Source organism: Haliotis asinina, chromosome 7 (genome assembly GCF_037392515.1).
Source record: "Haliotis asinina isolate JCU_RB_2024 chromosome 7, JCU_Hal_asi_v2, whole genome shotgun sequence".
Taxonomy (NCBI): domain Eukaryota; kingdom Metazoa; phylum Mollusca; class Gastropoda; order Lepetellida; family Haliotidae; genus Haliotis; species Haliotis asinina.
Genome location: NC_090286.1, coordinates 32,203,501 through 32,229,326, shown reverse-complemented (window position 1 = coordinate 32,229,326; position 25,826 = coordinate 32,203,501). Strand labels below are relative to the sequence as shown.

The following is a 25,826-nucleotide window of genomic DNA, read 5'->3' as shown; positions in this document are numbered from 1 at the left end:
CAGGTCCTGGAAAGTGTTAATTTTAGTACTCTCATCAGTTTAAACTGATGTGTGCATGCTGCTATTATGAAATATATACCCCCAGTGTACTTGGAACCCTCAAAGGTTTACTTCGGTTTTGTATATTGTTATTAATGGTTCTTCCCTCATGGGGGTTGTGGGGTAGTCTGATGGTTGAAACGTGCGTGTCATGAAGAAGACCCAGGTTCACTCCCCATCATGGGAACAAGGTGTGAAGCCAATTTCTGGTGTCACCTGCCATGATGTTGCTGGAATACAGCTGATGAAACCAAGTTCACTCATTCATGATGTCAGCTTTATGTGGCGGTTAAGTTGACAGTGGTCATGGCATTTACAGTCTTCAGCATGACAAGCAACCTTAACCAGTAGGCTACCCACTGGCCCCTCTCTCCTTATTAAAGCTACAGACCATCACAGTGTTGTAAGCACAACACGTTGATATCAACAAGCTGATCCACTGTCTGTAGCAAGGTTTATTCCAGGTATATATACAGTCATGTATTGCGAAGTCAGTCTTCATCAGCTCGAAATTCTCCTGCCTCACCAGAAGTTAAATTCAAAAGATTATCTGCTGCTAAACACTGACATTCTTGTTAACACACACACAATAATGTCTACATGAGTCTTTCAAATCTATACTTCATGGAACACGACTTGTCTTTCCATCCAAAAGTACATTCCTGGACTTGAAGCCTCGCTCACAGAAATCACTTGGGGAGTTTTTCTCAGGAGGAGGTGGTTGGTCCTTTAAAAACAATGACATAAAACGAAGTTGACATACCATAGCATGATCATAAAATGCTCAGGGTGAGAGTGAATGGGTTTTATACAGTTGTCCGCAATGCTATGCTAAAAAAGATACTAAATGGAAAAGTCATATCACTGAGAAAGGTTTAAGGCCATTTTCAGTAATATGCACAGGACTCACATCCAGAATGAAACACTACTCTTCATTAGTCCACCAATAACTTTAATTACTTTAAGGACTGGCCTGTCCTATCATGCCACACGACACACAATTGTTGTCTGCTGTTTAAAAAGTTGCACTTAGCAATATATGGCAGCAGCCTGTCAATATTCAACCCAGTGATCAATATCATGATCACGGATCTACGCAACTGGGACATGAAGAATTGTGTAAACCAAGTCGGTGAGTCTGACCACCCTATACTGTTAGGTGCCTCTTACAACAAGCATGGGTAAGAGCAATGCTAACCCAAATCACAGTCAAACTGTACGGCTAATGGGTTGCGCAGCAGAGAGAAAATGACAAGTTTTATTACCTGCGAGCAAAGGTTGGCAACATACATTCCTCGATTTGGTCCAACAAATATTTTTTTATGTCAAAATAAAATATCGCCACCATCAAAGGTACACACCCATTTCTTCATTGGTAGCAACGGAGTGGCTACTGGTTCAACGGAGTGAAGGAACAGGAGGGCATCCTTCCATATGGAATACTTACAGTTACCTCCCCTGCCTCATTCACCAAAAATGCCAGAAGTCTTTCTTTATGTAGAATAAGTGTTACAAAAATCCTAACAACAGCAAATGACAGAAAAGACAAATAAACTCCAACAGGTACATGATAAAAATAGGCATTATGGTATTTCATTTTTATTACTGCTTATTCTTGTTCCGTCACTCCATTAAACCGGAAGCTGGCAGGGTTAATGGAGGCGAAGAACAATCGAAATACCACAAGTGGCACTTCATTATGTTCATATGTTGAATAAAGCATAGTTCATGTGAGTAATTATTAAATAAGAGGTTGGAAATCTGAGAGCAAAACCAAGTGAGGAAATGGGAGTGTACCTTTGATGGTAGCGAAATTTTATTTTGACATGAAAAATATTTTTTGTTCAGAAGTGATGAAAGTACGTTGCGAACCTTTGCTCACTTCGCTCGTATATAAGAAGACTTGTCATATTCTAGATACTTCACAACACCATTTGCACTACAGTTTGCCTGGGCCTGAATCTTCATGGAAACATGTGATCATCACCATGTTTACACTAAATTACCACCACGTCACCATCAAACACAAAAGAGGGTTTTGATGGTGAGTATGATTACTGCACAGTGAGCTGAGCTTATGTTGTTCTGGACTTATGTTGGTTCTACAGCCATGATAAAGGTCCCTGGTTCATGGTTTAAACTTGAACATGATGAATACTCATTTCTGACTCAGAGAAAACCAGACCTTGTCATAATTTAGCACTAGGCCAGGGAACAACATGTAGGACACTTTTTGATATTATGTGGTTTAGGACTCAGCCACCCACCTTCCCCTCTCTAGTAAGGTTCTCCATCTACTAGATATTGCCAATATCAGCAGGGTTGCCGGGCATAACAGCGTGACACTAGACACAGACACATTTACTTACACCAAAGACTGCTGGTTTGTTAGTGTAGATGTGGAAACCTGTCACTCTAGTCCAATCCTGAAAAAATAAGACAGATATAGAAGTTCAAAATTCATAAAAGATGAAACAGATATTGACATTAATTTTCAAGTGTTTTAGAACAAAATTGACGCAAATTAAACAATAAAAGTTCTGACAATAAGCGCTAAAATCAGATTACAAATTACTTGAATGTTCCCTAAACTGAAATAGCTTGATATTGTTTGTTTTTATTTCAGCTGAAGTGCCCTGGCACCAATCAATGCTGCAGGTCCTATTATCATTGCTGTTGTTAATTCTTACAATGTATCAATGATCTTGTTAGTGGTTACCATGTTTACATGGCACTAATTTCTCATGTGCCAAATGTATCTTTGTCACAATAAACAATGGATATGCAAACAAACTTTGCCTTTAAATGACGCCTTAGGTTTGTTGATGATTCATAAATATCAATATGTATTGTATTGTCTTAAACAGTTAAATGTCCAGCTTTATGGCAATGTTACTAGATTATTTTTCTAGGCAGTCTGTAAATAATCGAGTGTGGTCAGTGGATCAAACAATCCAGTGATCAACAGCATGAGCATCAGTCTGCGCAAATGGGAATTGATGACATGTGTCAACCAAATCAGAGAGTCTGACCACCTGATCAAGTTAGTTGCCTCTTACGACAAGCATAGTCGCCTTTTATGGCAAGCATGGGCTGCTAAAGGCCTATTTTACCCCGAGCCTTCACGGGTCAGCATATGAGTGGGTCACGGAGTGAGCTTAGTTGCAAAACGCTTTTAGCAAGATTCCAGCAATATCACTGCAAGGGACACCAAAAATGGGATTCACACATTGTACGCATGAACACTGAAGGGAACTGGAGTGATGAGCAAATGCTTTCACCACTGGGCTATCCCACAGAACCTACAGCTGGCATATGTCTTGGTGGCAGACAGCTATTTCTATCACTTGATTCTCCTAAAGGATGCAGTGGTTGTATAGAAAGCCTGTGTCACCATCACTGCAGGATAGACTGTAAGCTACATGTGATAATAGAAATGCAGAAATAGTATGTTGCAAACTGTGCTGTCATTATTGAAATATAATGAAGATTAGCAGCCACAGCTCTGTCATTGTCAACACTTGACCAAGGGTCAGAACAACTGATGACTAACATGGCCAAAGGATTTGGGTTCCAGGGATGGTTTCCACGGTTACAGAGAGTTTTGGTCTTACATTTGGATGGTACTTCAGTTGATAGTAAGAAACCAATATGATGCTGTAGAAGATCAAGGTCCGTGGAACAACCAGTCTTGCCAATGTTGCAGGAAATTCACCCTGCAAACACAAAATATAACTATGACCCTTAGTATACTTCATGGGAGGACCGCAATGAATAACATGTCAACATCATGTTTTGAAAAAAAGGACCTGGATTACAATATTAAACATGTTCTTGAAAAGAGAGGCATAATCCATCAGTGCGTCACTGACTGGTTGTAGAGATAAAGATAGTTTATTTGCTATTAGCAGCTATAAAATGAATAGCTACTTGGGCAGTGTATACTGACACCAAGAGGGCTAAGAATGAATTAAACCAAACACCTTCTGTCATATAACATTTTTCACTGCTTCAGTCAAATTATTTTACTTTTGAATAAGGATTCTTTTGAGGGGTTTAGTGACTTTATCCAATATGGCAGGTTTACACCAAAGCAGAAAAGTCCTTTACTCACAACTAATCAAAATATGGAGGTCAAATATTATCAAAACACGTTCGTCCCACACGTAGAAATAACCTTAAAGTTCCTACCATTACTGGTTTTAAAGCACCAAATATCGCATTCCATGGTGCGTTATACATCCTCTTGAAAACATTCTTCGGTTTAATTTCCTCGACAATTCTTGGCTCACGGGAAGAAAGCTCTTGGTCTTTCACCCACTGACGCCGAAGCGCTCGATCAGATTCAGACATGCCATCTCCGCTCAATCTTTGACGGTCGTAAGGGAGAGGCTCGATGGAGAAAGGCGGGTACTGACTGCCTCTGTAAAAATTATGCCTTTTCAGGCGTAAATCCCTTTGCCATGCCTTTTCAGGCACTGGGTCGACTGGTTTGTCCGCCATCTCAGCGATGGTGATGACCTTGAAGACAAGGGAGTTAATTTGTAATACAAGACATTATCTGCCCCTTGATCACAAATGTAATAATTTTATGTGCGGTTTATTAGGTTTGTTTATGAAAGTCGTCGATTATTTATGCAAGTAAAATGTATTCACGGCAAATATCATCCGTGATGATCGTGTCATAAACAGACTATGTTTTGGGACTGTTTATAATGAAGAGACCATATATCAATATTTTTTTATAAACGTTTTAACTTTGAAATACCAGTGCTAGATGATTCATGACATGATATGACTGACTGACACCCTTTACAATCTCTAGAGAATCATTTTGGCATGTTTTGTTTAGAATTTGACTATTACGAATATGTATGGTAGGTATAATACTGTATGGCTGCATGAAGTTCCTTAATATTAAGGAATTTGACTTTGAAGTTCAACTTTCTAAAAATAAAAGAAGAGGCAAAACGTCAAATATTACTACTAATACGCATAACACCTGCTGCTTTGTTTGTAAAGTTCAAATGCCATTTTAGAAATTGTTTGTGTTGTTTAACACTTAGCTTTATTCCAACAGATATTGTCGGTCGACATGTTCTATACACTATTTAACTCTGACAACTGCATAGTCAACACATTGTCCATGGAAACTCCTCATAATGGCATCTTGTTCATGGTAGACTGTCTTTGATATTTTTGTCTTACCAATGAGCATCAGAAGGGTGATTTGCACAACAGATACTTCTTTTCTTGTACAATCTAGTGTGACTATCTGCTTGCATTTGTATGCACAATCTAATACCTAACAAATACCTGCACTATCTTTGGATATTTTTAAAAGTACTTTTGGGTTGACATAAATATGTAAATAAGTTTATCTGTAAAGCACATGCTTATAATTGTGGGCAACCCATCCAAACATCACCGAGACAAGCATGGCACCATAAAGATTTACCTCCTTTTTCAGTGCATCCTGTACATGTTACTTTCACTCACTTCAGTGAGTGTGTGAGTGAGTGAGTTTAGCTTTATGCTGCTTCTACCAACTTCAGTGAATGCACAGCACATTTATATGGTGGATAATATAACATATACCGACTCAATAACTATCATTGGTTCAGTTGTGAGAAAACTCACATATCAATATTGAAATATATAACACTATATCAGCCATATTCTTTACATATCATAACAATTTATTGAACAGTAAAATATAAACAGGATAACAAATGATATCAAAACATTTTATTAAAAGCATTTCATTAAATTGAATATCTTGGAAGCCATAATTTCAATAACAATCCTTTTTGTAAGTACTTCCAGTTTATCAAAGTCAAAAACATCCATGATGATTATAGAACGAGAAGACATTAATCCATACATACAGGCATTACACACATTTATGTTACAAACATGTTCTTTGAACAGTCTGTAATAAATTGAAACACAATATTTTCCAACTGGAGAATGGTTTTGTGAAAGGCAGTTGTGCTACTGGCAATATATACCCTGATTACATATGCAGTCACTTTAATCAGTGGACACACATGTTCAGACTTGATTGAAACTGTTCTCAATCACTCCCCCAACCTTGATGAAAGTTTGCTTGTTTGTTGTTTAATGTCGCACTCAGCAACATTCCAGTTATGGTGGCAGTCTGTAAACAATCGAATCTGGACCAAACAATCAAGTGAAAGAAATAGGACAAATTGTATGGATAACAACTTCTTTATTGTGTGATAGCGACGTTTCGGTGCAGATTCTTGTACCGTTGTCATGCTATCACACAATAAAGAAGTTGTTATCCATACAATTTGTCCTATTTGTACACCTCAACTTCTAAAATGCCACTCAAACAAGCAAGTGAAAGAAAGCACTTTGGGTTATCTAGTATGTTGCACATGCAAGATGTGGTTCATCAGCTGTCACTAGTATGTTCTGGCAGAGGTTCATTCCTGCAGATGATGGACATTCTCCTGTCTCTTGGAATCACCTGGCCCCGGAACACGGATTGACATTCCGGGAGAACTTCATGGGTGTAGTCATATCTGGCCGCATCTCTGTCGAGAGATATGACAGTTATTTCCTAGTACATACAAAAGTATTATCGATACAATACACATTAAACTGTTTGAGAGGCATTCTAGAAGTTGCTGAGATAAAGATGACAAGAATTTTTTATGGATGATCAACTTCTTTATTGCAGGGTAGCGACGTTTCGGTATAGATTCTTATACCGTTTTCAAGCGTGTGGGGAATGGCAGGGGGAGTACAATATATATACAGCAGAGATGAGCATGTGATGACAATACAACAATAACAGGATTAACAATAACTATTTGAGGTAACAATACATTAGAGAAGTGTTGAGGTAAGCTGATAAAGGACTGAAGCCAGCGGGTGAGTTGACAGAAGCCAGAGTGAGATGAGTGGATTAATTGGTGGAAGCCAGGGTGAGTTGAGTGGACAAATTGAGACTGGGGGCCAGAGTGGGTTGATTAATTAGTGTTAATGATGCAGTTCCTACCGTTGGCCATACGCATCTCACTACCATACACCGGCAAAACATCACACCACATCAGTCGCCTACTCAAGCAACAAGCAGGCATTGACACCTACTTTACAACAGGAACACCCCTCAAAACAATCATTAAGGCCAACGGTAGGAAACACAGTACACAACAACAACACCCTAAAGGCGTCATCTACAACATCAGCTGCAGCTGCGGCAGCAACTACATTGGGGAAACATCCAGACCACTCAACATACGCATCAAAGAACACAAAACCTCCACAAACAAAGGTGACACAAAATCAGCCATTTCGGAACACATCACCAAATTTCCTGACCACAACATCAACTGGGACACTGTCACAACACTTGCTAGCAACAAACATGACTTCAAACAACGCAAACTTGCTGAAGCAGTACAAATCCGCAGACACAACCCAACAATCAACAGGGATCAAGGCGTCTTTGTCTCTCCGGCATTCAACTGCATCATTAACACTAATTAATCAACCCACTCTGGCCCCCAGTCTCAATTTGTCCACTCAACTCACCCTGGCTTCCACCAATTAATCCACTCATCTCACTCTGGCTTCTGTCAACTCACCCGCTGGCTTCAGTCCTTTATCAGCTTACCTCAACACTTCTCTAATGTATTGTTATCTCAAATAGTTATTGTTAATCCTGTTATTGTTGTATTGTCATCACATGCTCATCTCTGCTGTATATATATTGTACTCCCCCTGCCATTCCCCACACGCTTGAAAACGGTATAAGAATCTATACCGAAACGTCGCTACCCTGCAATAAAGAAGTTGATCATCCATAAAAAATTCTTGTCATCTTCACAATACACATTTCTTTCAAAACAACACTTTGTACAAAGCACCCACATGGTTGCCATGTCCCGCTTAGCTGACACTGACAGTACGTCATATCTGTTGATATTCTGAACTACTCGTTTGCACACTTCTACAAAGTGGACCTGTGAAGATCTGGGTGAGAAATGATCTTCAGTAACCCATGCATATTGAAAGAGGTGGATGGGATGGTCAGGCTTGAATCATACCCCAACTGCATAGGTCGATGCTGTTAATCACTGGATTATCTGGCACAGACTCCATCATTTACAGACTGCTGCCATATAGGTGTAATATTGCTGAGTGTGGCATGAATCTAAACTCACTCACTTTTACAAAGTGACATTTGCACTACAATAATATAACAGCCACACTCACACACTGACCTACACCTGTCATTGTGCAAAGACAGTTTTCTGAACGTCCGGGGTAGAATAGGCCTTTAGCAATCCAGGCTTGCTATAAAAGGCGACTATGCATGTCGCAAGAGGCGACTAATGGAATCTAGTGGTCAGGCTCACTGACTTAGTTGACACGTCATCGGTTCCCTATGGCACAGATTGATGCTCATGTTGTTGATCACTGTATTGTCTAGTCCAGACTTAATTATTTACAGACTGTCGCCGTATAGCTGAAATATTGCTTAGTGTGGGGTAAAACTCTACACACTCACTCACTATTGTACATGACTTACTTCATTATGTAGAGTGATCTCTGTCTGAGGAGGATGTTGGCAAATTTGTCCTTGTCCTTCTCATGTACCAGTTTCATCACAGCCGATGACAGCAGACACAAGCCAGCAATTGTGTTGCCACAAAACTGCAATGGACAATCTGCTGTGTTAGTGTCAATCTTAAAATAAACTGACAATTAACATTCGAACAATACTGTCACTGGCCTAGTTTTATGTTAATCAATTATTTAATCTATTTAATATCCAACAAGTGAGGGATCAATACTACAGATGAACGTAGATACAAACTTCTAGAGAATCAGTATGTAATATATGTTGCCCAATGGAAACATACAAGGAAACATTACAAATCAACAGTGAATTCTTGTTGACATGATGTTTTATGTTTAATGTTAATCTACAGATGACAATAATTCAAGCACACATAAGATGCAAAAGTGAATCACAGTAGTCTGAGGTACTATTTCTGGGGTTAAGTCCCTGAATCACTCCAGAATTTGCTGTTTGTAGGTATCTAATAGAAACTGAAGAAATGGTTCATGATGAAAGTGGTGTTATTTCATCTCACCTTGACAGCATCTACATGTGGTTTTATGTAGCCTTCTTTGGAGATGTCCAGAACATGAATGTAGGCTAGTTGAGGGGTACCAGGTGGGAAGGATAACTCTTTCACTCGCTGTAAGATTGTCATGTTCCTCTCATTCCAGTTTCGCCGTTCCGTCTCACGGTAACCATGGATTGCCTGAAATGTAGTCAAACAAGCATGCCATGAAGCACTTCTCATTTTGTTTCATCTGTTTTCAAGGAACTGCACTTCTATATGACTCCATATTTTGAAGGAAAAAAATACCAGCAAAAGTTGCGTGGTCCACTATTACCGGTAACCAAGAAACCCACTTGGCAACAGTCACCTGGATTGTATCCTCATAATGACCCAAAATATTATTGTGTCATAATCAATTAGTCACATCGTCCCAGTGATCTTGTTCATAACGAAGACGTTTCATATAGGGTTCTACTTCATTAAGCAGACATTTCTCCTCCTCTTCGGACAGGAAGTTTTCATGGATGATCATATCCCTGGACAGGATGTCTTCAGTGGCAGCATCGCTAGCATCCAGGTATCGATGGAAAGGTTTTGTTTCTTCTGCTACTGTGGACCTGTTCCTGATGTTGTAGTGTGATGTCTGTGAGCCATATGCTGCTAGGTGTTGTCTCGACTTACACCATGACCTCAGAACTGACTTGGGTAAAGCACATCTGACAGCAGGTGACACAAAGGCTGACATTTTGACTTGTTCCAGTCAGACACTGATTCTGAAATATAGGTACACATATGAGTGAGTGAGTTTAGTTTTACGCCGCACTCAGCAATATTACAGCTATATGGCGGCGGTCTGTATATAATCGAGTCTGGACCAGACAATCCAGTGACCAACAACATGAGCATCGATCTGCGCAATTGGGAACCGATGACATGCGTCAACCAAGTCAGCGAGCCTAACCACCCGATCCCGTTAGTCGCCTCTTACGACAAGCTGAGTCGCCTTTTATGGCAAGCTTGGGTTGCTGAAGGCCTATTCTACCCCAGGACCTTCACAGGTCTAAACATATTAAATCATATACATTCACAACAGGTTCCTCTCAGATCATATTTCACAGTGATGCACTGATGTGTTCTGTGTGAGAAGAAAGTCTGGGAAAATGTACAGGTAATGCAATAAATGAGAAAAACAGACACACAGTGTATTTGTTACTTGACTCTCTTACTTAAGGATGGGGATATCTACCGTCATGAGAACTTGATCCACTGCCTAGACGACCCCCGGCTCTTTCTTTAAATATTTATGATAAATATAAGAAACTATTTTCATGTGACCAGAGACCACATAATAGATTACTATATTGTATCTGATGTGACATTCAATTGTAGTTTTTGAACAATGAAATCAGTGGCCTTTTGCGGAGATGTCATTATGTCACTTACGCCTGCGCCCAAATTTCTGGCTGTTTATTGATATACTAAACCTGGTTGTTACACTTTAAATGAAATTTATCCAAACAGTCTTGCTAATGATCAAAATATGCGAGGATTGTTTGAATACAGCATTTTGTAACATACCCTTGCTACTTCAGTGTCAGCTTTATGTATGAACATAATTCGCATTTTATTGATTGTGACATTTGTTTGGAGGTGTTTGCTTATTTATTTAGGTATCGTATTAATTACATATCTACGGATGACACGTCTGCCGATTTGACTAAATCTGCATTGTACATAGATCATACTAAATGCTGCAGCACCACTTTCAAGAGCGCTGACCCGTCCGTACCATTAACTAAAACACGTCGACCCATTAATCCGGGATCTTCAACACATGTTGACCCAATTCAATTTTATAAACAAAGCAAATGCAAAAACCACACTGTGCGGTGTAAAAGACCATTTCAGATTGTAAGAACCTTACTTAAATCGTCTGCTGCCTGATCATCGCGCACATGTCACAACCCGGAAGTAAATGATATTTGAGTAATCCTTGAATAACATGTTATTAGGGAAAGGTAGTCACTAATGAACCAGTTAAGACAATCATTTACTATTTATTTCAATGATGTCAATATATAACTACCTTATTGTTAGTGAACAAAGTCTCATCATTGTGCTAAATGAGAATAAAAAGCTTTATAGTTTTATATGTACAATTAATACTCCCTGATATCCATACATTTCCGGTGCGCTATGAAGCACTGCGCAGTTACTCGTGGCAACGGATGTCAACGATTGTTGATGCAGTTCTTCAACTGCAGTTGGTTGTTTTGGGATTTTAACAAGATAACCATAGCGGTAGGTGTTGCGTTTAAGAAAATAACACAAAGAATACCATTTGCTCTCACAGAGAATACTGTCATCGATGAAACAGTTTATATTTCTCATTTGATATGTGTTTCGTTTGTAGCATGTAGTAGTTTGTAGCACCTTAGCCACATATATTTATTGTTGAACCGCGTTTAAACTTGAGACACTAGCCAGTAACTGTTTCCCGGATTTAGGGTTTACATGTTTGAAATTAGATGCATAATGACTGATATTTTCAGACCAATATCACTTATGTACCTTTGCCTATTTAGGTTAAAGGGTAGATTGCAGTAAAAGGATAGCTGTTCACCAACTTGGAACTGGGTATGTAAGCTTGTGCATAACTCTTCATCATGTTGCTGTAATTTGCAAATATTTTTTCAATACAAACTAATTATTCATGAAATGATGAAGTACAGCTTGTGTTTTGGTTTTGTTACAGCTTTGAAAAAACCCATAAACATCCAAAATGTCGATAGCCATCGCACAGGCTAGACACATCTTTGGCTTGAAGCCAGGTGTGACAGGAAACATATGCTACCATGATGAGCAGACTATTGTATATCCCTCTGGATCCAACTGTATCCTGTACAACACGGACCAAAAGGTACAGAAATTCATTCCGGGAACAGACAAGTCCGAGGGAATGACAGCTCTTGCTGTCAGCCCAAACAGAAGGTATGTTGCGATTGCAGAAAAGGGAGAGAAACCAACCATCACAATATATGATCTCCATTCTCTGAGGAAGAAAAAGGTACTGACATCTCCAGATGTTCAGTCTGGGGAGTATGTCAGTTTGGCATTCTCTCCTGATTCCAAGTACCTGGTAGCTCAAGGTGGGAAGCCTGACTGGACTCTGTTGTACTGGACATGGGAGAAGTCTAAAGTGATGGCCACAGCTAAAACATCCAATCCACAAAATACAGCTGATGTGTACCAGGTGAGACTTTTTAATACCTCGTGAATATAAGTGCAGGTTTCTCGTTATTAAATCAATGCATAGATATGTATTACATTGAATACGGTATACTTGTTTGTGCATAACTCTTTTGGAAAACTAACTATCAATATATTGGTATTCTTCATGAATGAAACTGTTACTGAATCCACTTGACATGACAGTCATGTACAGTACAGTACTGTTTTGTGAATTAAGCATGCAGCATTATTTCTCATCCGTTGAAGATATCACTGTTTAATATATATATACAATGTTATTAGACATTGTGAAATAACATCTTGTGATACTGTGGACGTATGACGTGATAATGGTTTACAGTAATGATGTCACAATGCTGATACCTCTGTCACAATGGTACATATATTTGACCTTGCTTGACTCATGGAAAGATGAGAGTCATCACACTGTTCGCAGTTTCTATCAGTTTATGTTGGAGAGTAAGACACAGAATAATATTACGTGCTAAACTCACTTCTGTGATATATTAAAGATTTAATATCATTTGATAAAAAAAATGAATAAATTTAATAAAAATGACATTACACAGAAATTTTTTTAGCATCCTCTATTTATATGTAAAGGGTTTATATGTAAACTTACTAAGTGTGCAAATAGAAGAATTAATTGATGCCAATATGTGATCAAGTATAACACAAGAAGGGTTTATAACCAAGGCAATTTTACTGTTGATCAGGTGAGCTTCAACCCTCAAGACAACACACAGCTGTGTGTCATTGGCAATGGAATCTTCCGTCATTTTCGCTACAGTGAGGGCAACCTCAAGCCCTTCCCCTTCCAGAAGATGGAACCCCAGAACTTCCTGTGTCATGCCTGGGTGTCAGAAGAGAGGGTGGTGGTTGGCACTGACACCGGCCGACTCCTGTTGTTTGAGGCTGGAGAACTGAAGAATGAGTTCAATGCTGGAGCTCTTAAGGAGGAAAAGTAAGTTCAACCCAACATCATTCTACCTGTTTTAGTATCACCTTAAATGTGGAAAGCCTTGATCTTTATCTTGTTTATGGAAAGAGTTTATGCACTTACTCACTCTTGATTTTGCATTAATCCAAGATTTGTTTGTTTGTTGTTTAATGTCTCACTCACAGCAGTATGGTGGTGGCCTGTAAATAATTTTGTCAACCAATGACATCTTTGACTTTTTACAGGAAAGATAGTCTAGATGATGGCAGCCAGCCAAGTGGCCCACCTCAGATCTCTGCCATTGTGGCCTACTCCAAGGGTTATGCTTGTGCTTGTGGACCTGGCCTTGTTCATCTTTTCGAAAAGACTGATGACAAGGATTTCTTCAAGAAGACCAGGGACATCAAGGTATCAATTTCTATCTCTACATTTACTTCAGACAGTTTTGTTGAAGCTTGAGTATTTCCAACAGTAACTTGAAAGATTAATTTATATAAACACATGAGAGGAATCACTGCTTGTTGAACAGATAGAATATTTACTGTGTATATGTTACATTGTTTACATTTATACCATGGGAATTTTTCAGATTCCGGCTGACCCTAACAGCTCCGACCCTACAAAGTCACAGCAACAGATCATCAAATGTCTGACCGTTAGTCCATCTGAGGAGACACTTGTGGCTAGTACAGATCTCAGCCAGCTGTACTACCTCACCCTCTCAAGTGCTGATCTCGGCAAGGTAACTCACTTGTCATTATATTGTACCCTGCCTTCAGCTTTGTGTACACTTTCTGAAATACTGTTTATTCAGATCCTTTAGACTGAAATTAAGCATGTTTGTCGTTTAACACAGCACTCAGCATTATCCCACCTATATGCCAGTGGTCTGTGAATAATTGAGTCTGGACCTAACAATCTTGTGACTGACAGCATAAGCATCAGTCTACCATTTTTTTAGTATGATGACTTTTTATGTATGATTTGTCAACCAAATCAGCAAGTATGACCACCCAGTGCCATTCGCTGACTCTTTTCAAAAGCATGGGTTGCTTGTTGTGATGTATATGAAAAATTGTAGTGCCCTATGATCCACTTTAATTGACTTCATTTTGAGTATTCAAAATATGATTGATGATACATATTTCAGTATGAAATTGAAATTATTCATGTTTACATGTTCTTTATTCTGACAAACTTATATCTTAATTTGTTTTCTGCTGTACTCGTTTGCTAAAATTTATCCTTGTGTCTTTGTAATACTGTATTGTACAATACAATTGTCTAATTCACACTAGGATTGATTTCCATGTTTGAAAGAGTACCTGTAATCAGCATAAAGTACAGTACTCAGCTGTTGATTATGCTTCATTTAGTTGAAAATCGTTCCTTATCCTGACTCATGCTGTATGCTTATCTCCCGCTCCTTTTGAACAATTATGTGTAAACTTGAATCCCTTTGCTCCCTGAAGAAAAATCACTCACCCAGTGGGTTACCTCCCTTCTCCCATCAAGGTGTCCCATATGACCTGAACACTGGCATGTTCTTGTCACTCTCTTCTTCATCGTCCAAGCAGACAGATGGGCAGCTTAGTCTACATTGGTTCCCTTTTACAGTTTCAGATCCTTTTCTATTTAGGACTATATCCAAAGTGATTTGTTCTACATGGCATATGATTCCTACAAATTCTTGGTAATACCAGCGTCTATAGTCTTACAATGGAACTTGCTTGTCTCCAACAACGTAGATCTATGAATGATTTGATCTAAAGGGCTTTGAGACAAAGTTTCCATGTGAAACAAAAGTATCACATAACAAGCTTAATGACATGAAACTCCCAGTACTTTAGTTTGTGCCATCAGATTGTGAGGAAACGTGGTTGACACGCTGATTTTTGTTACCCAGGGAGACCAAGCAACATTTGAGGTGCTGGCCCAGAGCTTCCACTACAGCCAGATCATGGGACTGGATGTCTGTATAAGGAAACCCCTTATTGCCACCGCCTCCCTTGACAGATCCGTCCGAATCTGGAACTACGAGACATGGTCAGTCATACAGAATTGTTAAATGAGCATCTGATCAAGTTTTCTTCATCAGTGCACCACTACTGTGTTGCATTTGAAGAGGGAAAGACATTTGGCTCAGTGGATTTGCTTTTTTATACAAATGGAAGTAACTTTTAAAATCAGTACTATTTAATCTGGACAGGTTTTGAAAATGTACAAAATTGTTGCTTTCATCGTCAGAAAATTGAAACTGTAATTAGGCTGATGAATTCTGCCTTTATCTTTTTAATAATGCTCCAGGTAGATGCATAAAAACCAATTGAGGCGATGATTATATGAATAAATTCTAAATCATCAGTCTGGTCCTCATCTTTACAGTAACCTGGAGCTGTACAAAGAGTTTGCGGAGGAGGCATTCAGCATTGCACTGCACCCATCGGGCCTATACATCCTGGTTGGCTTCAGTGACAAGCTTCGTCTCATGAACCTTCTCATCGATGACATCAGGACGTTCAAGGAGTTCACTGTCAGAGGATGTAGAGAGGTGGGTCTGTCTCATGAGACTATAGACTGATCACATTTGTTGTGACAGTCCAGTCAGCATGAACATCAGTCTACACAAATGGGATTCGATGATGTGTCAACCAAGACAGCAAATCTGACCATCCTATCCCATTGGTTGTCTTTTACGACAAGCATTGGTTGTTGAAGACCAATTCTAACACTTGACTCCCTCTTAAGTCACTTAAATGAACCTGACATTGACAAACATGGATGAGTTAAATGGGTTTTAGTCTTGACCTTGCTATTTGTGTCCTAGTTTGTTAGACTATACCTTCTTAATTTGAAACCCAAAATTCAGAATATGAAGAAGAAATAAGAAGAAACATTCCTTGTCATTACATAGATCTAATTCCCAGGTTGTGTTTCACAGTGTGATTGAATAGTACGGCTGCCCTAAATATTAGTTAAAGCATGAGAATTACCATCATCTTAGTGCTACAGTGACTGGATAATACTTATACTAATGATAATTATCATACCAACATCAATATCCTTTCATAAAATTCCTTCAGTATGCTTCAGGTTAAATGAGGCTTCAAATTTCATTCACTTAAAGCTCATTGACTGTATTAACATCAGACTGTCTCAGTGTTCAAAATAATTGCCAAATTTTGCAAGCCATTCAGAAAGCTATGACTGAAAGTTACTTGCCTGCAGAATACTTCACTGCTCCAACATTGGGATGTAGAGACGGGTTTGGAGAGAATGATATATTAACAAAATGATCCCATGAAACTTCACTAGCCAGTCGGGCAAGTGATTGTGGAGATTTACTGGCCCAACTGGATAGTTACTAACCACAGGCTAGCAGACCAGTAACTATTTTGCACACTGTCTGTACAGATCATAAAAACACTGTATTTCACTTGTTTTCCTCTCTCCAGTAAACTTGCTTTAAACTCTTTTCTTTTAATGCCTATTTTCATTCATCATGGGTGAAACTACTTTTTCTTCAGTGTGCATTCAGCAATGGCGGCCATTTGTTTGCTGCTGTCCATGGCAACGTCATTCAGATTTACTCTACCACAACGTTCGAGAATGTTTCCAACCTGAAGGGTCATAACGGCAAAGTGCGGTCCATTGTGTGGAGTTTCGATGATGCTAAGATCGTCTCCTGTGGCATGGACGGTGCTGTATATGAATGGGATCCCTACAGCGGCAAGCGTCTGGCCGAGAGCGTCCTCAAGTCATGCAGTTACACAGGCGTAGCTGTCAACAATGATGGCAAGACAACATTTGCTGTAGGATCAGACAAAAGCCTCAAAGAGATAGCTGATTCTTCTGTGAGTACATTTTCTTCAGAGACATTCTCACTTTGAACATTTAGTCAGTGCAATAATTACTCAAACCTGTATGTAACTGTTCTCAACAGCTCTATCCCTTAGCAAAGGTTAGAATTCAAGAAACAAAATGATTATTTACTGGTAGAATGATGTGAATTATTGTAAAAGTTGATAACAGGTTTAAAATGATTTAAAACAAATTTGATATTTACCTGAGTCTTGTCTTCCTTTAAAGGTAGCCATTCATCACTCTTTTCAAGTACTGCTTAATCCCAAAAAGTTGCTAACAGCATTTCTTCCAACAAGTCCTCAAGGAGTTTCCCAAATGGTTTTGTATGTTCTACGTTATTTTCAATTTTGTTTGTCATGTTTCTGTAGAGTTTCAAAATGAGATATTTCTGATTAGATTCTCCGTGAAGTCCCATCTGGTGAAATGACCATGACGAATGTTGCCCTGTCTCACTCTGGCCGGATGCTGTTCACCGGTACTCAGCGGGGAACGTTGTGGTCGATGAAGTTCCCACTTACCATTCCAGGGGAGTGGCAAGAACACCAAGGTCACAGTGCCGCTATCACCAAGGTAGGCGTAACCTTAGTTTGGTTGGTTGGCTGGTTGTATAACACCTCACTCAGAATTATTCCCGCTATGTGGTAGTGATGAGACTGCAAATAATAAATAATAATAAAGCTAATGTCTCTTCACATTTGGCTTCGTATGATGTCCTTTTTAGAAACCACAGATTATTGTAAAATATATATGATGATACATTAAAATGTTTACTTACTTGCCTGATTCACTTTTAAATCATTTCAGTACCCTTTTGTGTTACTATAAGGATTACTGCCAGCTGTACAACTTCACTGGAAGAGACTGTATTAAGATTCAGGCTCCAGACTCTTGTTAAGCTTGTAAACTACCCTTGGGTAATGGTTTTGTGAATGTTTGTTGAAATAGTGGACATTGTATTCTGTGCATTCTAGTTTGGGCTCCATACTGACAGGTGGGCATGCATGGAAACTGAGCAGCATATATTGTGGGTGTGATTGTTCACAATCATTGATGCTTTTTCAGATGAAGATCACATTTGATGACCAGTTCCTGATCACAGTGTCAGAGGATGCTACCATCATCCTATGGAAGATCCAGGACAAAGAAGGGCGGGGCCTCAAGAGAGACAAAGAAGTGGGCTGGGCCGAAGAGATTCTCATCACAAAGAGTGACCTTGAGGAGAAGGTGAAGCTTCTATGTCAAAATCATTGCAATGCCTGTGTATCTCCCAGTGTTAAATATCATTGGAGGCATGGCTTGGAATAATAAGTATACCATTTAAAAAAATCAGGGATACTGGATTTGCAAGACTGATAAAATAGTCAAATGATGAAGTCAAGGAGGAAAAGAGATAATGAAGAGAAATTAAGATAAAATGTTACCATTTATTCCATTCCTTTGGAAATGTTTCATCTGTGTGGATATATATTAATTTTTGTCATATGCATGTGAATTGGCTAGTGTCATATGCTCGCATAATGGAATATCCACACTTTTTTTAATGGCATATAAAAAATGCCAGTTATCATGATGGTAAGAAAAAACATATGGAAGAACTTGTAAAGAAGAAGTAATGTTTCTGTAATGCCACAACATGGTATCAATAGACATCAGCTACCCCTGTTCACCCAATATAATGATACTTATCTTACCAACAACATCAACAACAGGGTAGAATGCTTGGGTTGTGTTTGTGTTTAAGATTTGTATCATACTCATGTTTTAAGATTTCTATCATATACTGAACAGCAAAAGAAATGCAATTTTAAAAAAATGAAATTTCATAAAAGTGAACGTTCATGTTTATATCGTCTATTTAAACACATGACAAAAAGCCAGGATTGCGTTTCTTTTGCTGTTCAGTATACTTTTGACTGCATGTACACAATAGCAGTTTCAGGTTGTCTTTGTTTTAGAGCATTGTTGTTATTGTTTCCAGAACTCCAACATGAGTGAGCTGAAGACACGTGTGGAGGAGCTGAAGATGGAGAACGAGTATCAGCTCCGTCTGAAGGACATGAACTATAATGAGAAGATGAAGGAACTGACAGAGAAATTCATCCAGGAGATGGAGTCACTAAAAACCAAGAACCAGGTCAGTGAGTCAAGGGCATCTCCTCCAGCACTTCTGATGAGAAATGAATCTACTTCTCAGACTTCTTACAGATATACTGAGGAAACCCACTCCGTCCATTTCCTCAGTTATGCAACCTTGAACATTTAGAACAGAAGGAATGATGCAACTGACCTTGAAAGTTTTGTCCTTGGGACCAACAGTTTATTTAAAAAAATCAGTTGAGGGGTATAATATAACTTAACCTACAGGACTTAATTAGAATGTTTATTTACAACTAATAAATTGTTTAATAATACTGATCAGAGACTGTTGTTCAACATGGGATTTTGCTGTGCAGGTTTTGAAAACAGACAAGGATAAAGAGGAGGCCAAGCATGAAGAGGAGATGTCCGAGCTGATGGAGAAACATGCAAAGGAGTTGCAGGATCTTGGTGAGTGTAGAATTTCGTCAGTTTCATATCACTGATCAAATAGTTTCAATGGTGTTTCTTGAATGACCTCCATTATCTTCAAAACATCCACGCACAACCGGTTTTGTGGTATTTTTAACATTTAGTCCCTCTCTGTTGCTGCAGAGTCTGCCAACAACCAGAAGCTAATGCTTGAGTATGAGAAGTTCCAGGAACAGCAGGCCAAGATGATGAAGATGCAGGAGGACTATGAGCGGCAGCTACAGGAGATGGAGGAGAGCAAGGAGCATGCTTTGGAGGAGTTGACCGAGTACTATGAGACAAAGCTACAGGAGGCCACCAACAAGCTGGAACAGGTCAGTCACAGAGCACATAGAGAACAGTGTTTTGGGATTTGAGATACTGTTTTGCCTGTTTGGTAATGCTATTAATGTGCTGATTATGAGGTGTTTTTAATGAACAGCATTCATGATTGATTGAATAGGCCAATGATGAGTCTCGCCAGCTGAGTCGTGAGTATGAGGAGACCAAGCGTCAGATTGAGGAGGATGCTGACAGAGAGATTCTTGACATGAAGAACAAGTATGAGAGAAAGCTGCGGGATGAGAAGGAGGCTAACATGAAGCTCAAGGGAGAGTCAGGCATCATGAAGAAGAAGGTAAGCAACCATCGTTTTCTGAATTCAAATTTGTATGCATGCATATCATCAAGTTAGGAGACATCAGAATTTGAAATTTATGAAATGGATGGAGATGGCACATTATGATTTAAATGATTCTAATCACAGCTTTGTGCAATATCTTCCATATAGCAACAGCCTGTAAATACAGAGCTGATAGAGTTCATCTGTAAGGGAAAATTATCCAATGAATGAATAAATGTGTTTATCTGTTTAGTTCACCAGCCTGCAGAAGGAGATTGACGACCACAAGGAAGAGATCAAGAAGTTCCAGGCAGAGACCAACAAGCTGAACAACATCATCCGCAACCTGGAGAAGGACATCCAGGGCCTGAAAAAGGAGATCCAGGAGAGAGACGACACCATTCAGGATAAGGTCAGTCTCTGTGTCTTCTGTGTCTGTGACTCTTCTTGAAAATGGAACACTGTGATCAATAATGACTGCTCGGTCAAACTCAGTGACAGAAACTATTGAAGGAGAAAAGATTTTAAAACTAACTTTAATCTGTTTCCTGTATCTGTGTGTGTTGTAGGAAAAGCGTATATATGATCTAAAGAAGAAGAACCAAGAGTTGGAGAAGTTCAAGTTTGTTCTGGACTACAAGATCAAGGAGCTGAAGAAGCAGATTGAGCCCCGAGAAAATGACATCAAGAACATGAAGGAACAGATCCAGGAGGTGGGTGATGAAGAAAATTTCATCTCTTGGTAGTTCTTCATCTTAACCTGAGACAGAAACTTAAAATGTTATTCATACTTGGGTATTACGCGTCTTGTTACTGGGATAACAGGCTCATATTCTTCTCCCAGATGGAGAGTGAGCTGGAGAGGTTCCACAAGCAGAACACGCAACTGGAACTGAATATCACTGAGCTGAGACAGAAGCTGAAGGCCACAGACAAAGAGATGCACCAGGAGAGACAGAAGGTATGAGGGATGCGGTAGTGCCTTAAGATTGGGGCGAGGGTCAGAAGGATTTGAGGTACATTAAGGGTGGGGTCAGTTTTGGAAGGATTTTTGTGCCTTGAGGGTGGGGTGAGGGTTGGACGGAGTTATGGTGCCTTGATGGGTGGGGTGAGGGTTGGATGGATTTGTGGTGCATTGAGGGTGGGGTGAGAGTTGGATGGATTTGTGGTGCCTTGATTGGTGGGGTGATGGTGGGAAAGATTTGTGGTGCCTTGATGGATGGGGTGAGGTTGGAAGGGTATATGGTGCCCCTAAGGGTGGTGTGAGGGCTGGAAGGATTTCTGTGCCATGAGAGTGGGGTGAGGGCCGCTAGGATTTGTGGTGCCTAATGAGGGGTGAGGTGAGGGATGGTATTCTATGGGGGAACTTAGGGATGAGTTTTGGAAGTATATGGGTAGGCAGAGCATGCCCTGGCTTAAGGCTGTGGGAAGGAATATATGTGGTGCACTGAGTGATGAGGCAAGAAATAGGATGTCGTATCTTGAGTGTTAAGTTGATATGAAGCTGATTAGCTGGGAGATAGTATAGTAAAGTAATGGTATTGGGTAAAACAGACACACTACAATTATTGAAAGGCTTTATTGCTAAAAAGAGACACATTTGATTTGAAGATATTTGTCAACATTCTCATCTGAAGCTTGTAAATGGGATGTCATGGCTGTGGTATTCAAAATGGCACAATAGAAGTATATTTGAAGAAAGCTTGTTTGTTGTACTAGGTGCGTGATGTTGAGGCCATCGTTCGCCGCTTCAAGACCGACCTCCACAACTGTGTGGGCTACATCCAGGACCCCAAGATGCTGAAGGAGAGCATCAAGGCCCTATACCAGAAACACGTCCAGGAAGACATTGTGAGTACATGTACTACATATCATGTGCCAGAGAGGTTACGACTGGGACCCACCAAACTGTACTCCCCTCTGTATATTGGAAATTGTTTTACAGACATTACAAAATGTAGGTAGATACATGCATAAAACAATCTTATCATGCATAAGCTGGCATTAACAATAGTTTTATATTTATTCAAACATATGGAAGTCAAATGGAATAATTGCATCTTCAGAAAGAAATGGAAACTTTAGTAACATGTAGAGGCGCCATAGTCAAAGGGAATATCATTAGACAGTGTGTCATGTGACTAACCCTGGGCCCAGGTATTCCTGTGAGTACCAGGGCCTACATTTTCGAAGCCCTCTAACTGCTAATAGTTGTAAGATATTGTTGGCACTTACGACTATTATATCGCTAAAAGAGCTTGGAAAATCTTGGCCCTTGTCCCTACTCAGTATCCATCCAACACCATGTAGTGCCAATAACTACGTAGTTTGGGGACTTATACAATAGCTGAGCTCCCCAGAGGACTTTAGAGAAAAGCCATTATACTTTTGAATTATACTTCATGTCAGGGTCTAGTTAAAGATACAGGCAATGCATGGATAATAAAGACAGATATTTATCACAGTTGTGCAGTTATTACAGATTGCATCATCTGTGTAATAAAACAACAATGTTTGAGATGGCGTCATGCCAGTGGTAAGAGTAAAGCCCCTATCTAATGTTGTTTGTCCATCCTGTATAGACGGAGTCGGCCAGTGTGGATGCGGACATCCAGAAGGAGTACAGCAGACAGAGAGAGCACCTGGAGAGATCCGTTGCCTCACTCCGCAAGAAGCTGGAGAAGGATTCCGAGATCCACAAAGCAGACAATGTCAGGATCATGCAGGTACGTACAAATATCTTAAATACTTGCACAGAATTTTGCCTTACAACCATCATAGTTTGTTTGGAACTCTTCGAAGATGGCACAGGTTGCAGAGGCAACAAAGGCAACACAACTCATTGGTTGAGTAGGATGCATCTGTTTTCCATTTTTCCCATTTTCAAATTGAAGCCATTTGTGATTGAGTATGCCCTTAAGTATTTAAATCTGCAGAGTTGCTACTTGCCTATTTAGGCTGAAGGATCAAATTCCACTTTGGTTTCTATTATAATCCATGGTCTGTCAGTACCAAACTTGTGCTTGTGACTTCATCCTAAGTGGCAAATGTCTCTACCCTGCAACACCAGGGGATTCCACATTCAGTACAGGACACATATAACTGAAAAATTGTTCAAAGGTGTATAAAACACTATTCACATAAGAGTATGACTCTTACCTGAAGTTCCATGCTATTGGCTGCTGAAACACAGCCATCTTTGTGGCAGATTTCAGGAGTAGGCTCCCAGGTAGTACCCTATGAGCGTAGCACAGACTGACCAAACAAAACAAAGATTCTGTTGGTTGGTTATTGTTTAACACTGCACTGAGCATTATCCAAGCTATATGGCAGCAGTATGAAATAATCAAGTCTGGACCTGATGATCCAGTGATCAACAGCATGAGCATCGACATACATAATTGGGAAATGATGACTTGTGTTAGCCAAGCCGCATCTGACCAGCCAGTCCCATTAGTCACCTCACAGAACAATCATGGGTTGGTGAATACCAATTCTAACTCAGTTCTTTGCGGGTCACAAGGATTCAGTATAGTGTGTGTGGTCTGTGTATTTCTCATATCAGTTGCTGCTCATGGTCTCTCGCATTCCACAGTGATATTTCCACAATGTTGCTGCGTTAAACAACATTCAGTCAATTTCATCAGTCTGCACCTTCCGCAATTTCAATGGATCCTTGCATCTGTGATTTCTTTTCAGGAAAATGTGTCCCTCATCAAAGAAATCAATGACTTGAGGCGAGAGCTGAAGATAGCGCGCACAAGCATCCACGACCTTGAAGCAGCTCTTGGCCTTCACAGCAAAAACAACAAGAAGGCAGATACTGCTACCCTTGCCCAGATCACTGCCAAAAACCCTAGTGCACTCATGGTGACAGATCTGGAAGAAAAAATGAAGATTATCGAAATGCAGAGATTTGAGATCAAGCGATTAAGAAATGAAATGAGTGAAATTGAAATGGGATCACGACCGCCATCAGGCACCAAATTACAACCAATAACAGGGGCTGTGTGATAAAATATTGAAAAGGCTGTGATATTTTAAATGTAACATATCATAACAGTTGTAAATACATGTAGCAACCAAAGTATCTTTATCGTTTCAATGAAAATATTGTTTTGTGACAAATAAAATGTGAATTTCACATCTTTACAGAAACAAATATATACAATGAAGTCAGTTGAATATTTTGGACAGTTTTTAATTGTTTTATTCTGTTTTGTTCTTTTTGATTTATTACCTGTGTCAAGGTCTCCTGTTTGCATTGATAAACTGGTACAAATCCAACATCTGCAACTTTCTTATTGAAAAATATTTCTCCACCATTTTATTGGAGTCTGTAAGGATTTTTACATGAAGGTAAACAATGGCTGTGATATAGTATTTATATTTGTGATTCATTGGTGTCAGTATCCCATTTCCTGCCATGAAATGAATGTATTAAACATATTGAAGTATGTGTTTTGGTCACAAGCTGGTGGTTTATATATTAGCAGTGTTTTTCCCAAAACTTCTGAAACATTTGTTTTATGAAAAGTATTGAAATAGGAATTTACATATATGAAGTTGTCCGTCCATGTACATTCACTTTGAATGATGTATTACTGACAAGTTATACACATTTATGATACACATCAGCATTGTGAAATAAAGCATTGAATAGTCATGTAGTCATTATAGTCTTGTTAACATAAAAAATCCTTGTTTTGTTTTTCAAACAAGAAGATTTTCATCCCATGCAAAGTCCTCAGAGTTGCTACAGAGTTGTGTGTGTGACTTTATTTAAAGCTACATCCAGCAGGATTCCAGCTAAACGAATTTGAGTCGGACAATCCAGTGGTTGATATTGTGAACAACTATCCACACTTTCGAGGTATAATGACATGCAGTGTATCAAGTTGCTGAATCTGACCATCCAACCACCCAATAAACGAGTGAGTGTAATTTTTTGCCACATTCAGCAATATTCCAGCTACATAGTGGCGGTCTGTACATAATCGAGTCTGGACCAGACAATCCCATTACTTGCCCTTTACAACAAACATAGTTACCTTTTGTGGCAAAAATGGGTTGCTGAAGACTTAATCTACCCCAGATCCTCACAGGTCACCCAGTGAACTTATCTGCCTTATGTGGCTGGTGTTGAAGCTGACCATCCAACTACCCAATAAACTAAACTGCCTCTAGAGACTGGTGTAGGTTGCTGGGGGATCTGTCCTTACCAAGGCCCCATTCCACAAAGCTACCATAGCGCTGTGACAGTAACTCCCATACTTTAACATAGAGTTACAACTGCCATAGCACTATGATAGCTTTGAGGAACAATGCCCTGGTCTCCAATGGAGAATAGGGTACATACATCTTGAACAGCACCATTATATCAAGTACATATATATAGTTGGATTACATTTTTAGATAACTGAGCATCATGTGATCCTAATGAGTGAGTGAG

At 39.4% G+C, this 25,826-nt stretch overlaps 3 protein-coding genes across 4 annotated transcripts; 1 reads left to right on the top strand and 2 right to left on the bottom strand.

Annotated features, from left to right (window-relative positions):
• Positions 1–479: 479 nt before the first annotated feature.
• LOC137291648 (uncharacterized) lies at positions 480–4,563 on the bottom strand. Its single transcript, XM_067823064.1, has 4 exons — positions 4,231–4,563; positions 3,654–3,755; positions 2,409–2,465; positions 480–766 (listed from the first exon to the last, which is right to left on the bottom strand). The coding sequence occupies exons 1-4, from the start codon at positions 4,540–4,542 to the stop codon at positions 662–664; spliced, it is 576 nt and encodes a 191-aa protein (XP_067679165.1). The 5' UTR covers positions 4,543–4,563; the 3' UTR covers positions 480–661.
• A 1,209-nt stretch (positions 4,564–5,772) lies between these two features.
• LOC137290999 (alpha-ketoglutarate-dependent dioxygenase alkB homolog 7, mitochondrial-like) lies at positions 5,773–11,110 on the bottom strand. Its single transcript, XM_067822234.1, has 5 exons — positions 11,074–11,110; positions 9,574–9,922; positions 9,174–9,347; positions 8,606–8,730; positions 5,773–6,602 (listed from the first exon to the last, which is right to left on the bottom strand). Exons 2-5 carry the CDS (start codon positions 9,892–9,894, stop codon positions 6,461–6,463), a joined length of 762 nt encoding a protein of 253 aa, XP_067678335.1. The 5' UTR covers positions 9,895–9,922; positions 11,074–11,110; the 3' UTR covers positions 5,773–6,460.
• A 247-nt stretch (positions 11,111–11,357) lies between these two features.
• Positions 11,358–25,040, top strand: LOC137291608 (cilia- and flagella-associated protein 57-like). 2 transcript variants are annotated; one of them, XM_067822997.1, is made up of 21 exons: positions 11,358–11,450; positions 11,735–11,786; positions 11,905–12,402; positions 13,118–13,365; positions 13,587–13,749; positions 13,931–14,083; positions 15,248–15,387; positions 15,727–15,892; positions 16,869–17,195; positions 17,602–17,775; positions 18,268–18,429; positions 19,184–19,339; positions 19,659–19,752; positions 19,897–20,087; positions 20,216–20,389; positions 20,628–20,786; positions 20,944–21,087; positions 21,219–21,335; positions 22,094–22,225; positions 22,957–23,100; positions 24,074–25,040. In XM_067822997.1, exons 3-21 carry the CDS (start codon positions 11,932–11,934, stop codon positions 24,386–24,388), a joined length of 3,630 nt encoding a protein of 1,209 aa, XP_067679098.1. In that variant the 5' UTR covers positions 11,358–11,450; positions 11,735–11,786; positions 11,905–11,931; the 3' UTR covers positions 24,389–25,040. The 2 variants fall into 2 exon arrangements, with proteins under 2 accessions (XP_067679098.1, XP_067679097.1); XM_067822996.1 differs by lacking the exon at positions 11,735–11,786.
• Positions 25,041–25,826: the final 786 nt, after the last annotated feature.